The sequence below is a fragment of the Patella vulgata genome, chromosome 9 (assembly GCF_932274485.2).
Source record: "Patella vulgata chromosome 9, xgPatVulg1.2, whole genome shotgun sequence".
Taxonomy (NCBI): Eukaryota; Metazoa; Mollusca; class Gastropoda; family Patellidae; genus Patella; species Patella vulgata.
Window position 1 is genome coordinate 482,203 of NC_065887.2, and position 14,211 is coordinate 496,413.

At 40.3% G+C, this 14,211-nt stretch overlaps 1 protein-coding gene across 1 annotated transcript; it reads left to right on the top strand.

Annotated features, from left to right (window-relative positions):
- The first annotated feature begins 1,768 nt into the window (after positions 1 to 1,768).
- LOC126807832 (retinal homeobox protein Rx1) lies at positions 1,769 to 12,437 on the top strand. The gene is made up of 6 exons (XM_050532680.2): positions 1,769 to 2,175; positions 4,062 to 4,205; positions 8,431 to 8,588; positions 9,404 to 9,479; positions 10,237 to 10,461; positions 12,182 to 12,437. The coding sequence occupies exons 1-6, from the start codon at positions 1,941 to 1,943 to the stop codon at positions 12,331 to 12,333; spliced, it is 990 nt and encodes a 329-aa protein (XP_050388637.1). The 5' UTR covers positions 1,769 to 1,940; the 3' UTR covers positions 12,334 to 12,437.
- The last annotated feature ends 1,774 nt before the right edge of the window (positions 12,438 to 14,211 follow it).

Here is a 14,211-nt window from a genome sequence, read left to right on the forward strand (position 1 = left end):
AAAATGGAGAGAGAGGGGGAGGGGGTGCACGTTAACGTCCACTCGACACAAACTAAGTCATTTCGGGACTAACATATGGTTCAATTTTATTTCAATAATTCGCGTGCGCGTAAGTCGGGGACATGGAAGGACCCTGAGAAACACTGCACGATCAGGTTGGCGGGCGACCCTGTTCTCTGTCACGTTCAAGCGGGGAATCAAAACCACGCCACTTAATTGCCTCAATCACAGACCTTGTAATTTCACGCGCATACGTTAATCCATCGACCATCCAACCCCATTTTTCTCAGATAAAATAATATTATAATTATTTCTGGCATACAAAACATCACCCACGTATACAGACCGTTTTTATGTTTTCGGTACAACTGAGTTCATTTTTCTTCGTGTATTTTTTTCTGTATCATTTACAGGATAATGACTTGGAGGAAATTGAAATATTGTGTTTACGACCGAAGAATATGGAGTGGGGAGTTAAGAACTATGCAGACGTATAAGCATATAATTAACGTATTTTTCCATTAATGTTTTTAACAAGAGAAGGCAGCGTGCCGTGTCTGGTTGACCATTTTTTTGTCCTACTTCCAAGCCCGGAAGTCCATCTATTTCAAAAAGCTCAGCATAGAGAAATATTATTTGATAATGATCAGGGTACACGTGACCGCCACCTGAAATTACAATTGTTTAAAATATCAAATCATGGTTGGGGGCGAGGGGAGTGGGGTTGGATGGCCGAATGGTTAGCATTAGGTAGGATTAGATAACTGACAGTTCTCGCTATAATAGTTACAAAATAGATAATGAAAACAGAATATGCTGAAGAGTTCAGTCAAATTACCTTACTCTTAACATAATAGCGATTCAATTATAGACTAGTCTCGATCGTCATTACTACCGTTGTTACTATAATAGAACATATAGTCTCGTTTATCCATTTTTATGGTTAATCATTAACAGCTGTCGCATCGCAGATTCGAATCTGTTTAAAATCGTACGCAACAGATGGCACCGAGAGTTGGTTACGGTCTTGTCATGTTAATAAAGAAAGACCAGCAATAGGTAAATTTATCTCTTACATAATGAAATGCAATGATATGAAATGTGGTTTAACGTCCTACTGTTCTGCTCCGAACTGGGCTAATGAAGACGGGCATACGCCATACAGTGTGCTACGACGGAAATTTTGCAAGGGGAGCGGCGCTACGGTCTACTCTTGTCAATGGATCTTTTACGTGCAAGCCAATGTGTACACGGGACCTCGGTTTTTCGTCCCATCCGAACGACTAGACAGCTAGACCACTGACAAGGAGACACCACGCCGGAAAATCACTCCAGCATAATGTATATTTAACAATTTATGAACGTTTGATGCACATTTTGTTGGGGTTTTATTTTTGTGGTAGGGGAGGATGACTTGGAGTGGGGGGTGGGGGGTACGGCACATTTGTGCACTAGACCCACCAGATATGAACCCCATTATCGATTTTAAGGTCATTAATATATGACATGATGAATTTAAAACTATTTTAAGATCCACCGACCGATATATTCGTCTTATTACATAAACACATGTCTGTAATAGGCCGTGGCATTTCTAAAACCATTTTAATTATCCCGTACTCCTAAACAGGACTGTTCAGCTTTATATTTCGGTAACTGCAGGAGAGGTTTTGTAATTTCTGGCCAACGGGTTGCCTGAAACACATCAGATAGCCTACCGTCTGTGTGCATTGAGATGAAGCCATAGAAATTTAAATTAAAAAGCTCCTCCTCATTTGATGATTCTGGGAGAATTATGGCGGGAAACCTTGTAAGTAGAATTGGCGTCAGATATTAAATGAAAGCTGTGAAGAACTCGAACATTAATAAAAGAACTTCTGCAAATTACATTTGTGTCCAAATTACATTAGAGCCCCGGACTAAACGGATTTCTCTACGACATGGAAGCGCTATATTCAAGCAGAAACACACACACCAACGATTCCAATGGTCGCAGAGAGGGATTTTACCATTCTTTGGAATTACCAAATGATTTTTATTTGAGGAATTCTGTCGGTGTTTATACGTTACAGGGTCTTTTAGGATCGCAACATAATCCACGAGATGTCAGTGACGATATGGGGGAGACACCAGACGGTGAAGGTGATTTTGACGGGAATAGATATCCGAACTCAGGTAAGTGTGTTTCCTTCATGCGTGAAATGAAATAAAATGGGATTGAACGTCCCAGTGTTCGGCAGCGACCGGGATAATAGGAAAGAGAGAGAGAGAAAGGGGGTTGTCTACTCGACAAAAATTAGGTCATTTCGAGACTAACACATGTTTCAATTTTATTTCAATAATTCACTTGCGCGTAGGGGTCTTTAGCAGTGGGAGGAAACCGGAGGATCCGGAGAAAACCAATGAGGCTGGACAGGCGACCCTACTCCTTGTCACGTACAACCTGGAAATCGAAACTCCGCCAGATGACTCAATGACAGACCGTATGATACACGCGCACGTGCTAACCATTCGCCCCCCCCCCCCATGGGCTAATGAAGACGGCATACGCCATACAGCGGACAGCGGCATGCTGTTAAATTGAATTCCAACGTTGCTCCATGCCAAGCCCTGCACCACTGACAACGGGGAAATTTCGCGGCAAACAATGGGATCGAGCACAACCAACGTCTTACTAACTGAAACACCGCGGTTACTTGTTTTTGTATATAAACCCTCTGTATATTATTTGTATTATCATTTGCTTGAAAACGTTGAGAGAACCCTCAACGAAACATTGTTTTAATTAAAATAGTAATTGTGTTCCATATTATGTTTTTGTGTTTATTACGTATGTCAATTGATTAATGCCGCTCAAAGAAGAAAATATATTTTAGTTAATTTGATTGTTATATGCCTGCACGAAATTCCCAAACTTCTCTAAATCGTATCAAATATATTATAGTTATCTGGGCGATCGACTATTACAAACACTTTTCGTTCCAAATATGAGAGGGTTTTTTCAGATACCACAAAAGCAATGTTGGCCATAATGTCCGGCATGAATTTCAAAATATACGGATCTGAAACTTTCAGACTATGTTATTTTTTTTTTATCATTTTGGAATGAATGGGTAAAGGAGTTTAAGAGCCTATACCAATCTGTACCTACAGGCTGCAGGGTTAATGACGATGGACATACACCATTCTGTACCGACAGACTACAGGGCTAATGACGATGGACATACACCATTTTGTGTGTTATAATGAGGAAAATTCTGCCCCGACAGCAATTGAAATCCAACGTGGGGGGGGGGGGAATTTGGTGCATGCTTAAACCCACACATAGTTATTCATACCCTAACTCTATAGACCGTGATTTTTTATCTGAGAATTCCGAATGCACATACCCTGTGAAATCTGGAAGCCATTCTTTTAAAAAGGTCATGTGAAATTTTATATGGCGGCCCTCCAGAAAATACACCCAGTTTTTAGGGGGTCTCCGAAAATGAAAATTCATCATGAATAAAAAACCCTCTCAGCGGCGTGCCCCGTCTCCGCGGTCAGTGCCCTCATTTTGCGCCCCCCCCCCCCTTTTCAAAATTCCTAGATCCGCCCCTGATCCCAATTGAGTATTCACTGGTGACTTCTGAAAAAGTTCATAGCTTTAATTGAGTTTGAGCCATTTTATGTGTGTATGACTAGTCTCTGTCTACGGTTGTATGCCGTCTGACTTACCTTTTTTTTTTCATTTTGCAAAACATAAATATTTTTCATATATATATATTTAGCCAGGTGTGTGCGCTACTTTTTTCACGTGTTCTAAAGTGTGCCGTTGGCAAAAAAAAAAGGTTGAGAACCACTGGACTGGGGGAAGGGAACGAAACATCAATACAATATTTAAGTCATTTTGAAACATTTTTATCTTTTGGGTTATGTGTGCTTTATGTGTGGATAACACGGATTGCATGGAGACTAACACCACTCATTAAAAAACTAATTAACTTTCATTTTACCGGTAATCTCAGTTTTCATTTGGTATTTTATTTTTATTTTTTATATTTTTGTTTTCGATATTTCAGATTTTGAGAGATCGTGTGGAGCGGGTAACGACGAAGGGGGTAAGGGTGCCGGTAACCTCCCGACGGTCACCAGTCAAACTAATGCCAATAACCATCGTTTTAACGTAGAAAACCTCACCAAATTCGCTGACAACAACTCATTACGTAAGTATAAGGGGCGAGGAGGGGGGGGGGGGCGAACTGGTGTGGTTTCGATTCCACGGGTGTACGTGACAAGGAGTAGGGTCGGATGTCCAACCTCGTGGGTTTTCCTCTAGTCCTCCAGTTTCCCCCCACTGCTAAAGACCCTACGCGCAAACGAATTATTGAAATGAAATTGAATCATATGTTAGTCCCGAAATGACTTAGTTTGTGTCGAGTGGACTTTAAACCCTATTTCGCTCTCTCTCTCTCACATAAGTATACGATTCACTCGTAAAAGAAAATGAACAGATTTATCAAATCTAACCCACAACATATCTTATATAGTAGGCCCAGCAGTCTATATTTTAAAACAACACGACATGCCTACATATTCTACATCATTTCGAACTGTACAACCTATTCTTGATATCGAATTGTACAACAATTTATTGATAACTAATTGTTTAGCCTCATTTTGATAACGAATTGTATAACCTTTTCGTGATAATTAATTGTGTAACCCTTTCTTGATAACTAATTGTATAGCCTTATTTTGATAACTAATTGTGTAACCCTTTCTTGATAACTGATTGTATAACCTTTTCTTGATTTCTAGTTGTATAGCCTTATCTTGATAATTGTATAACCGATTTCTTAATAACGCATTGCATAGCCTAATCTTGATAAGGAATTGCATAGACAAATCGTGATAACGAATGATGTTAATCATTGTGGGGAAATTCCGACTAAGGTCTGATTTTATACTTTCTCGGCCCTGTCTATGAAAAAAGGATAAAGTCCTATCAAATTTTTATGGTATTATGAGCTAACAGTGATTTCCATTATGGACTGGAAGCCATTATAATCCGCGGGATGTTGTTTATAAAATATAACAACGCCGATGGCCAGCCAGCTCATGGTGTTGGATCTGAGAGGGGTCACAATAAGCTAGACAGGTGCCTGTAGCCTATTTTATGATAGAACAATAAATGTTAAACACGTTTTATAACTGGATCCCTGCGGTGTGTTCAGTTAAAGGACAATACATGTATTGGTGTCAGTCATTATTACATATGTGATAGAACTGGTTAATCACAATCTGATTCAAATACAGATGTATATTTAGTTTCGTTTTTTTATACTTTCGATGGCCTACAGTACATGAAGATTTGACAATTTATAGCGATAGGTCACGTCAGGGGTCAAAAGACCGACTTTTGCTTTTAACCCTATGACGTCAGACATTTAATTAATCAATCAGCATTGATGTTACTAGTGGATTACCCACAGTTCCGTGCAAAACACGCCTAAAAGCTCGCCGTAACAGACCGTTTCATTGGCTTATCCCCGACATCATTCAAAACACGAGTTAAATAACAACTCTTTCAGATCCTAGTGTAGTAAAGACAAGTAAAACGAAATTTTGAACTATAAAAACGAAACGAAATAGGATCTGTGTTTTAACCAGATTGGGTTAATCACTTTCCAAATATAATTTTAACACAGAGATCATTGCTACGATATATGCGTTATGATGCTTTCAACAAATGGAAGTGACGAACGCAAAAGGAAAACACGAGTTATCCTTCTATATAACTATCTGAAGTGACGAGTGATAACAGATTCACGGGCGAATTTCTGCTCACTAATAATTCCTTCGAAGACCAAAAGTTGTTATATGAGACTGTGGGAGGATATCTGACAATTCAAATAAATAATTGACTCTCACTAGATTAGAGAAAACGAGAAAAATAGAATGAATAAAAATAAGCGAATGTACAGGCTATTTCTATATTTCTCGTTTTGTCTTATCTAGTGCCAGTCAGTTATTATTTTTAAGTTGGCCCCTTTCTAGTGCGGGGACCAATTTGGGGAAATTGATCGAACGTGGCCAAAAAATGGCCCTGACATCCCCATTAATTCACCAATGAAATGAAATGGGGTTTAACATCCTACTTTACGGCACCAACCGGGATAATAAAAACGGGCATCTGTGATAGAGTTAAGCGACGTGGTTTCCATTTTCCGCATATACGTGACAAGGATCGCCTGTGAAACCTCGTGGGTTTTCCCCGGACCCCGCCGTTTCCTCCCATGCGAATTAATGAAATAAAATTGAACCATATTTTAGTTTGTGTCGAGTGAACGTTACCCCCCCCCCCCCCTCTCTCTCTCTCTTTCTCTCCAGCTAGCTGCGCAATTTCCCCATACGCACAAGCGTATTATTGAAATAATATGTTATGTCATTCCCGGGGGGGGGGGGGGAATGGCCGAATGGTTAGCACGAGCGCGCTGTATCATAAGGCCTGTCATTGAGTCAACTGGCGTGGTTTCGAATCCCCGGTTGTACGTGACAAGGAGTAGGGTCGCCTGTCCAACCTCGTGGGTTTTCTCCGGGTCCTCCGGTTTCCTCCCACTGCTAAAGACCCCTACGCGCAAGCGAATTGTTGAAATAAAATTAAACCATATGTTAGTCCCGAAATGACCTAGTTTGTGTCGAGTGGACGTTAAACCCCATTTCTCCCTCTCTCTCTCTCTGTCATTCCCGAAATGACCCGTGCCAGTTGGACGGTAAGCCCCATTTCTGTCTCTTTCTCTTTAAGTTAATCGACATTGGATCCCACGATGATTATTTTGGACGTTGATATCCCACGATGATTATTTTATTACATTTCAGCGTCCAAAATAAATTCTGAAATATTATGTAAGAATTCTATTTTTATCTTATATGTTTGTTTGCTCAAATAGTCACCTTTTATTATCAAGTCAACGGCTTGAGCACGCGAGGTTAAACGAGGACAGAAACACAAAAGTAGAGGCCTTTAATTTGTATGATTTAATATGACAAAATAAAATGAAATAAAATGGGGTTTAACGTCCACTATCATAACATCAATAATAACACAAGATATTTATAGTTTAAAGATGCACTATGCAAGAGCTAAATCTGCCTATATTTAATGAAATGAAATAGGGTTTAACGTCCTACTGTGTTGCTCCTAACCGGGCTAATGAAGACGGGCATCACCATACATTGTGCTATGAGGAAGATTTTGCCCGGACAGCGGCACTACGGTCTACTCTTATATCGAATTCCAACTGTCAAGGGATTCTTTACCTGCACGCCAATTTGTAGCCTACACGGAACCTCGGTTTTTCGTCCCTCCCGAGGGACTATACACTGTACATTGTCAGGCCCTCTGTCCTGCACCACTGACAAAGGGGACTCGCGCCGGTAAATCTCGACGAAATTTCTCGGCCAACACAGGGATCGAACACGGGACCTCCGCTTTAGTGAGCCAATGTCCTACTCGCTGAGCCACTTGTAAGTTTACGTGTAAGACAACATCGTGGACGTCATCTACATATGACGTCAACGGACCACAATATACGAACTATTTTCACTTTCCCTTGATGCAAGATGACGTATAAGACAGGGGTAACTCAGTCGCTGCCTTTATTTGGTGTGATTTTATATGACAGATCACATAGCGAAACACAATAAACAAACTATTTTCAATTTCTCTTGATGGAAGATGACGTAGAAGATCCATGATTTAATTAAAACAGGGGTCACTCAGTCGCCATTTGCACGATTTCGCTTCATTCTGTTTGTGCCACTTGAAAGGAATCTTTCCCGATCCGCCGAAAGCTGATGCGTTACTAAGGATTCTTCAAGAAGTATTTAATCAATTCTAAGACGTTTTTTTTTTCTTTCCGTTTTTTTTTCTGGTGAATATATGTCCTCCGGCGGATATTCCTTTTGTTGATATTGTGGAGCACGAGACTTCTTGTTTAGTTTAAACAATACGTTATTCAATAAGCTGAATTGGATTGAACAACAGGCAAAGGCCTATATAACTTCTCCCCAAACTTCTTGTTTGGTTGGGGGGGGGGGGGGGGGAGTGAGAGAGAAAGAGATATCCACTGAAACCTTTGTAAACTTTGCGGATTTTTTTCACTGATGATAAATATATGCCCATCAGAGACAGCGTTTAGTCGTTCTGGTGGGACAAAAAACCGAGGTTCCGTGTACACATTGGCTTGCACGTAAAAGATCCCTTGGCAGTTGGATATAAGAGTAGGTCGTAGCGCCGCTGTCCGGGAAAAAAATTCCATCATGGCACACTATATGGCGTATGCCCGTCTTCATTAGCTCAGTGTCGGAGCAGAACAGTGGGACGTTAAACCCCATTTTATTTGAAATTTAATTGATATCCATGAAATATATTTTATGTTAATGTAGATGTTCCCAACAGGAGGAAACAGAGAAGATACAGAACAACGTTCACCAGTTTACAACTTGACGAATTAGAAAAGGCATTTCAAAAAACACATTATCCAGACGTTTTTTTCCGAGAAGAATTGGCGTTAAAGATTGACCTTACCGAGGCAAGGGTTCAGGTAGGCAAGGCTAAGTTTTATGGAAGCCGATAACAGGTTTCTTAGTGTTTTGGTTCTGTTATGCAAGATCTTTTTCGACGTTCCAAAGTAAAATTTCGGTACTAAAACACCTAAAGAACGTGTCCGCCTTATACTGTTCGTTGAATTCTGTCAATTGCTCTTTAACGTGCACGCCAACGGTTTTCGTACCTTCCGAACAACTAGACACTTGTTCCTTCAGCTGTTATTTAGCGCAGTGTCCTTGAAAATGGAGGGAGCCACTGTGGCTAAGTGGGTAAGACGCTGGATTGCCAGCTTGGAGGTCGCGGGTAAAGCGGTGGGTTCGCTCCCAGTGGTAGCCGAGAAAGTTCATCGGGTTTTCCGGCGTGGTTTCCCCTTGTCAGCGGTGTAGGGCGGAGGATCTGACAAGGACAGCTGTATGCTCGTTTGGATGGGACGAAAAACCGAGCTGGTGTGCACACATTGGCGTGCACGTAAAAGATCCATTGATAGTTGTAATTCGATATAAGAGTAGGCCGTAGCGCCGCTGTCCGGGCAAAATTTCTCTGTATGGCGTATTCGGAACAGTAGGACGTTAAACCCCATTTTATTTCATTTCATTTTGAAAATGGAGATCGTAGCTCTTGATACTAGTGAATCTACGACGTTATTCAGGAATTTGTCGGGCCCTGCACAACTAGCAAGTGCAAATCACGCAGAAAAAAAAATTCCAAAATAATCCTCTGGTTAGTTGGATAGCGCCTTCCCTACGAAGTCACGCGACCCAGTGCATATAATGTATTTATATTGATATCTTCTTTATTTCATTAACTAAGGTCTGGTTTCAAAACCGTCGGGCAAAATGGAGAAAACAGCAAAAAATAGAAAATAAAGACTCCGGCAATTCTCAAGGTAATATTTGAAGATATTCTTCTTCTATCATAACAAATAATTGCGGCTTCTATAATAGGGGGTGAGCGGGGTGATATTTGGAGACCTAATTGTATCAAACAATGGCGACTTCTATAATAGGAGGTGAGCGGGGTGATATTTGAAGACCTTGTATCAAACAATGGCGACTTCTATAATAGGGGGTGAGCGGGGTGATATTTGAAGACGTTATAACAATGGTGGCTTTTATAATAGGAGAACTTGAGGGTAGGGGACGGTACACGGAAGTTTGCTGTTAAGATACGTTCTTTGGATGCGTCTTGTAGGGGTTGAGATAAATATCAAAATGTTTACTAATTTTAAATGACCTAGCACACAATAAAAAAAAAACTCGAAAAAAGAGAAACCTCGGACTGTCGGCCTCGGGTTTTTCTTTTTCCTCGTGTTTTTTTCTTCAGCCTTTCTTTCCCCAGCATTATCCCGGTCTCGTGCTTTATCCTACACAGAATGGAATGAAATGGGATTTAACGTCCTACTGTTCTGCTCCTATACTGGGCTAATGAAGACGGGCATACGCCATACAGTGTGCTATGAGGGAAATTTTGCCCGGACAGCGGCACTATGGTTTACTCTTATATCCAATTCCATCTGTCGATGGCTCTTTTACCTGCACGCCAATGTGTGTACGGGGCCTCGCTTTTTTTGTCCCATCCGAGCTACTATACATTTAATCCAGTTGGGCCTCCAAAAGATTAATATTATGTGTATTATATTTCAGCACTGCCGCCCAACACAAAGATTGGTCGAACCACTGGCATTTCTTCAACACCAAACACCACAACCGTCACGCCCATAACAAGCATGTCTTTATCTAACATGTATCTCCATGGTAACCTGGGAATCGATTGGCAGCAACCTTTCACATCCAGCCTGGGAGCTTCGTCTTTCCAGACGTTTCTCAACAATCAAAAGTCGACCAATAACAGATCCCCCTTTATTGACGGTGGGTATATATTGTTTACTGAAGTTTCAAACACACGTAGCGAATGGGGTTTAACGTCCTACTCTTCTGCTTTGACTAGGTTAAACATGCATTATGCAAGCGCTAAATCTGCCTATTGCAGGTCTTTGTTTCGGCCTGAAATGTTATTTAAATTATTAATTGGACATTAATTAACCTATCCAGACCATAATCAACTCTAGATGCCATCGCTAGCCTGGATATTTATTCGATTTGAATACATTTTGTGATGTACTATTTAACGTAATGACGACTGAGACTAGCCTAAACTTCAATGACTGAAATTTTTAGCATATTTTGTTTACATTATCGATTTTTTAAACTATTATCAGTTCTATATCTAATCTTACCTAATGCACCGTTAATGAAGAAGGGCATACGCCATATGGTGTACCATGAGGGAAATTTTGCCAGGACAACCGCTATGGCCTACTCATATATCAAAACAACTCCCACGGGTTCTTTTACGTGCACACCAATGTGTACACCGGACCTCGGTTTTTCGTCCCATCCGAATGACTATATACGTTGTCCCTTGCCAGGCCCTCCGTCCTACACCACTGACAAAGGGGGAACCACGCCGGAAATTCACGATAAACTTTCTCGATCAACACATATGGATCGAACACCAGGGCCGGCGGAAGCAATTCTTGATTGGGGGGGGGGGGCTTCCATCCTAGGTCCTTATAGGCAAGGGTCCAGGGGCCGCAATAACCTGGAAAAAAGAGTACTTGCGGCCAAATTATTGGGGGCCTTTAGCCCCCCCCCCCCAGCCCCCCCCCCCCCACTCCACCGGGCTTGTCGAACACTGGACCTACTGTCCCTGATTTCACAAAACATTCTCAGGCTTAACTAAATTTACACAGAATTGTTTGCCTTATTGTAACTATAATATAGCCACGTATAAAAGCTTTTGTTGTTTAAATGTATCAAATACATCAATAAGAAACATTTAGTGTTTCTGGATCAAAGATATTTCGCATAAACAGTGATTGAAAGTTGAATAAAGTCTTAACTTAAGCCTGAGAATGTTCTGTAAAACCGAGGCCAGTCAATGTCTTATTCACTTGACGGTATAAGAGTAGGCCATAGCGCAGTTATCCGAACAAAGTTTCTCCGAATTGGACACTGCAAGGCTTCATATACGTCATGTAAAATATACAAGAATGCCTATCGGTAATTGTTTTATAATAAGCCTAGCTGAGACATAAAAATGTTAGATGTTGTCTTTTTTATCACACATTTTTGGCAGACAAAATATTAATATGGCGGTAAAAAAAATATGAACATTTTTTTTATATAAAAATTGTCATCCATTTTGGCGAAAAAAAAAAAGAAAGCCAGTATGAGCCCTTATGGCGTACCACCGTGTTCATAAGCCCAATCGGAGCAGAACAGTGAGAGAGAGAGAGAGAGAGAGAGAGAGAGAGAGAGAGAGAGAGAGAGAGAGAGAGAGTTTAACGTCCACTCGACACAAACTAGGTCATTTCGGGACTAACATATGGTTTAATTTTATTTACATAATTCGCTTGCGCGTTGGGGTCTTTAGCAGTGGGAGGAAACCGGAGGATCCGGAGAAAACCCACGAGGTTGGACAGGCGAGAACAGTGGGACGTCGAACTATATTTCATTTCATTTCATAACGAACCCGTGAAAGTGACCACACTGTTTATTTTTAGTGTAGGCCTATTTTATTTTTCAGTTCGAGAGTCACCAAACCAAGAGCACATCAGGAGCACGTGCGGATCAGTGGATGCTGGTGGCCATTCTTCGGAGTCTGATCCTAGATCGTCCAGTATTGCCCAGTTACGCCTGAAGGCCAAGGAGCACTCCCAAGCCATCATTACCCAGTAATATCGAACAATAAACAAAAACTCAACCAGAAAACTACTTATTCTTAGGCCCATTTGTCTCTAAAGAAAATTGATTTGGTCATATCAACGTTTAGGGGAAGCAAACTTGCGTTATATTTACAATGTATATCACACTGATGTATTTAATGAATTTGTATTATTTTTTCCAAATATAATAAAAGATTGGAATGTTTCGCCTTCCAACTAAGAAAATGTAGAAAATATTAAATAGTTTTCACATCCATCTAAAGAAAATTCATTTGGTCATATCAATGTTTAGGGGAAGCAAACTTGCGTTATATTTACAATGTATATCACACTGATGTATTTAATGAATTTGTATTATTTTTTTCCAAATATAATAAAAGATTAGAATGTTTCGCCTTCCAACTAAGAAAATGTAGAAAATATTAAATAGTTTTCACATCCATCAGGTTTTTAAACTTTTGACAGATGATCGATTTGTTCGATGAACAGATTTACTCTAATACTTTCACTTTAACAATTTCAAGTGAACACCAGTCTCGGTCGAATTAAATGTAAACACATGATTAGCGGCTTTATATAATATGGAAACTACTTACACATACATTATGCAAGAGCTAAATCTGCCTATTGCAGGTCTTTCTTTAGGTCTGAAATGTTATCGAAATTATTAATTATACATTAATTAACTGATCCAGGCCTTAATCAACTCTAGATGGCAGCGCTAGCCTGCGATCTTTAGTGGATTGTAAGCCGATTTACTGCATAACTTTCCTTCTCTATTAAACGATTAAATGGATAATCGAGACTATGCTGTTTATCGTACTGACTTTAGTAATGATGACCGAGGCTTATGGGAATTTCAGTCGCTTAGTCCTCGGTTCAAAGTGGTTCAATTTGAATGAAATTTTCACCAAATTGCTTTTACATTATCTAGTTTTTAACTATTATATTGAGAACTGCCAACTCGTTACCGAATCTCCCATAATGTATCTTTAAATATATTAACTGAATTTCAAAAACTCTCAAGCTCTGAGGCAACATTGGTAGTATAAGTTCTTTCTCCATGTAACAACACAACATGAGTTGTGTCCCGGGTCGCCATTTTTGGGGAATGCTCACTAATCCGCGGGTTCATTAGTCCACCGATATCTATTGTTAGAGTTAGGGTTGGACTAGACCACGGGTTGTTTAGTCCATTGATATTTATTATTAGAGTTGGGTTAGGGTTAGGTTTATTGATACCCATATTTATAGTATTTCTTATATCGGCGGAAAAGTGAAACCCTCTCCTATTTTTAATCTGACTTGACTAGCCTTAACCGACCTCTAAAGGCGGGTTAACCATAGATCGTTTATTATACAGATCTAGGGGTTAACCACGGAGACTTTAGTTTCCAAAATGACGGGTTGCCTATGGCCAGGAGCGTGGCCCCCCAAAAACAATATTTATATGTGTGTGTGTAGGGGGGGGGGGGGGGTCCTGCCTGTGCCGCCAGGTGATATTGGGCTGTGTGGAACATGCTAAGAATCGATTTGTAGCATATCTGACCCACGTATATGTTTGATACTTACTGGTTAAGAATTATGATTATAATGTTGAAACCGCGTGATTTTTTGTCGGACGGAGGGTCTGGCAAATATCTGTAAAATTTCGCGTATCACACTTCATTACCAATGTTGGTGGAGAAAAACAGGACATTAACCCCAATCTTATGGACATCTTGATACAAGCATCTGACATTCTGTGTGGCACAGCAGAGATGAAACTCACATTTTAAAAACAATATGGGAAGCTTATTCAAACCATGCATTTATTTGTCACGACTTTCCTGAACCCATTACTGATACAGATTTATACGTATTTTTTGCTCCCAAAAAATAATTTCAATAA

Excerpts from the sequence above, each read along its gene's own strand:
- LOC126807832 (XM_050532680.2), top strand. The coding sequence starts at position 1,941 with ATGGAAGCGCTATATTCAAGCAGAAACACACACACCAACGATTCCAAT. Across the intron at positions 8,589-9,403 it reads TTACCGAGGCAAGGGTTCAG|GTCTGGTTTCAAAACCGTCG; the intron begins GTAGGCAAGGCT and ends TCATTAACTAAG. Across the intron at positions 10,462-12,181 it reads CAGATCCCCCTTTATTGACG|TTCGAGAGTCACCAAACCAA; the intron begins GTGGGTATATAT and ends TTTATTTTTCAG.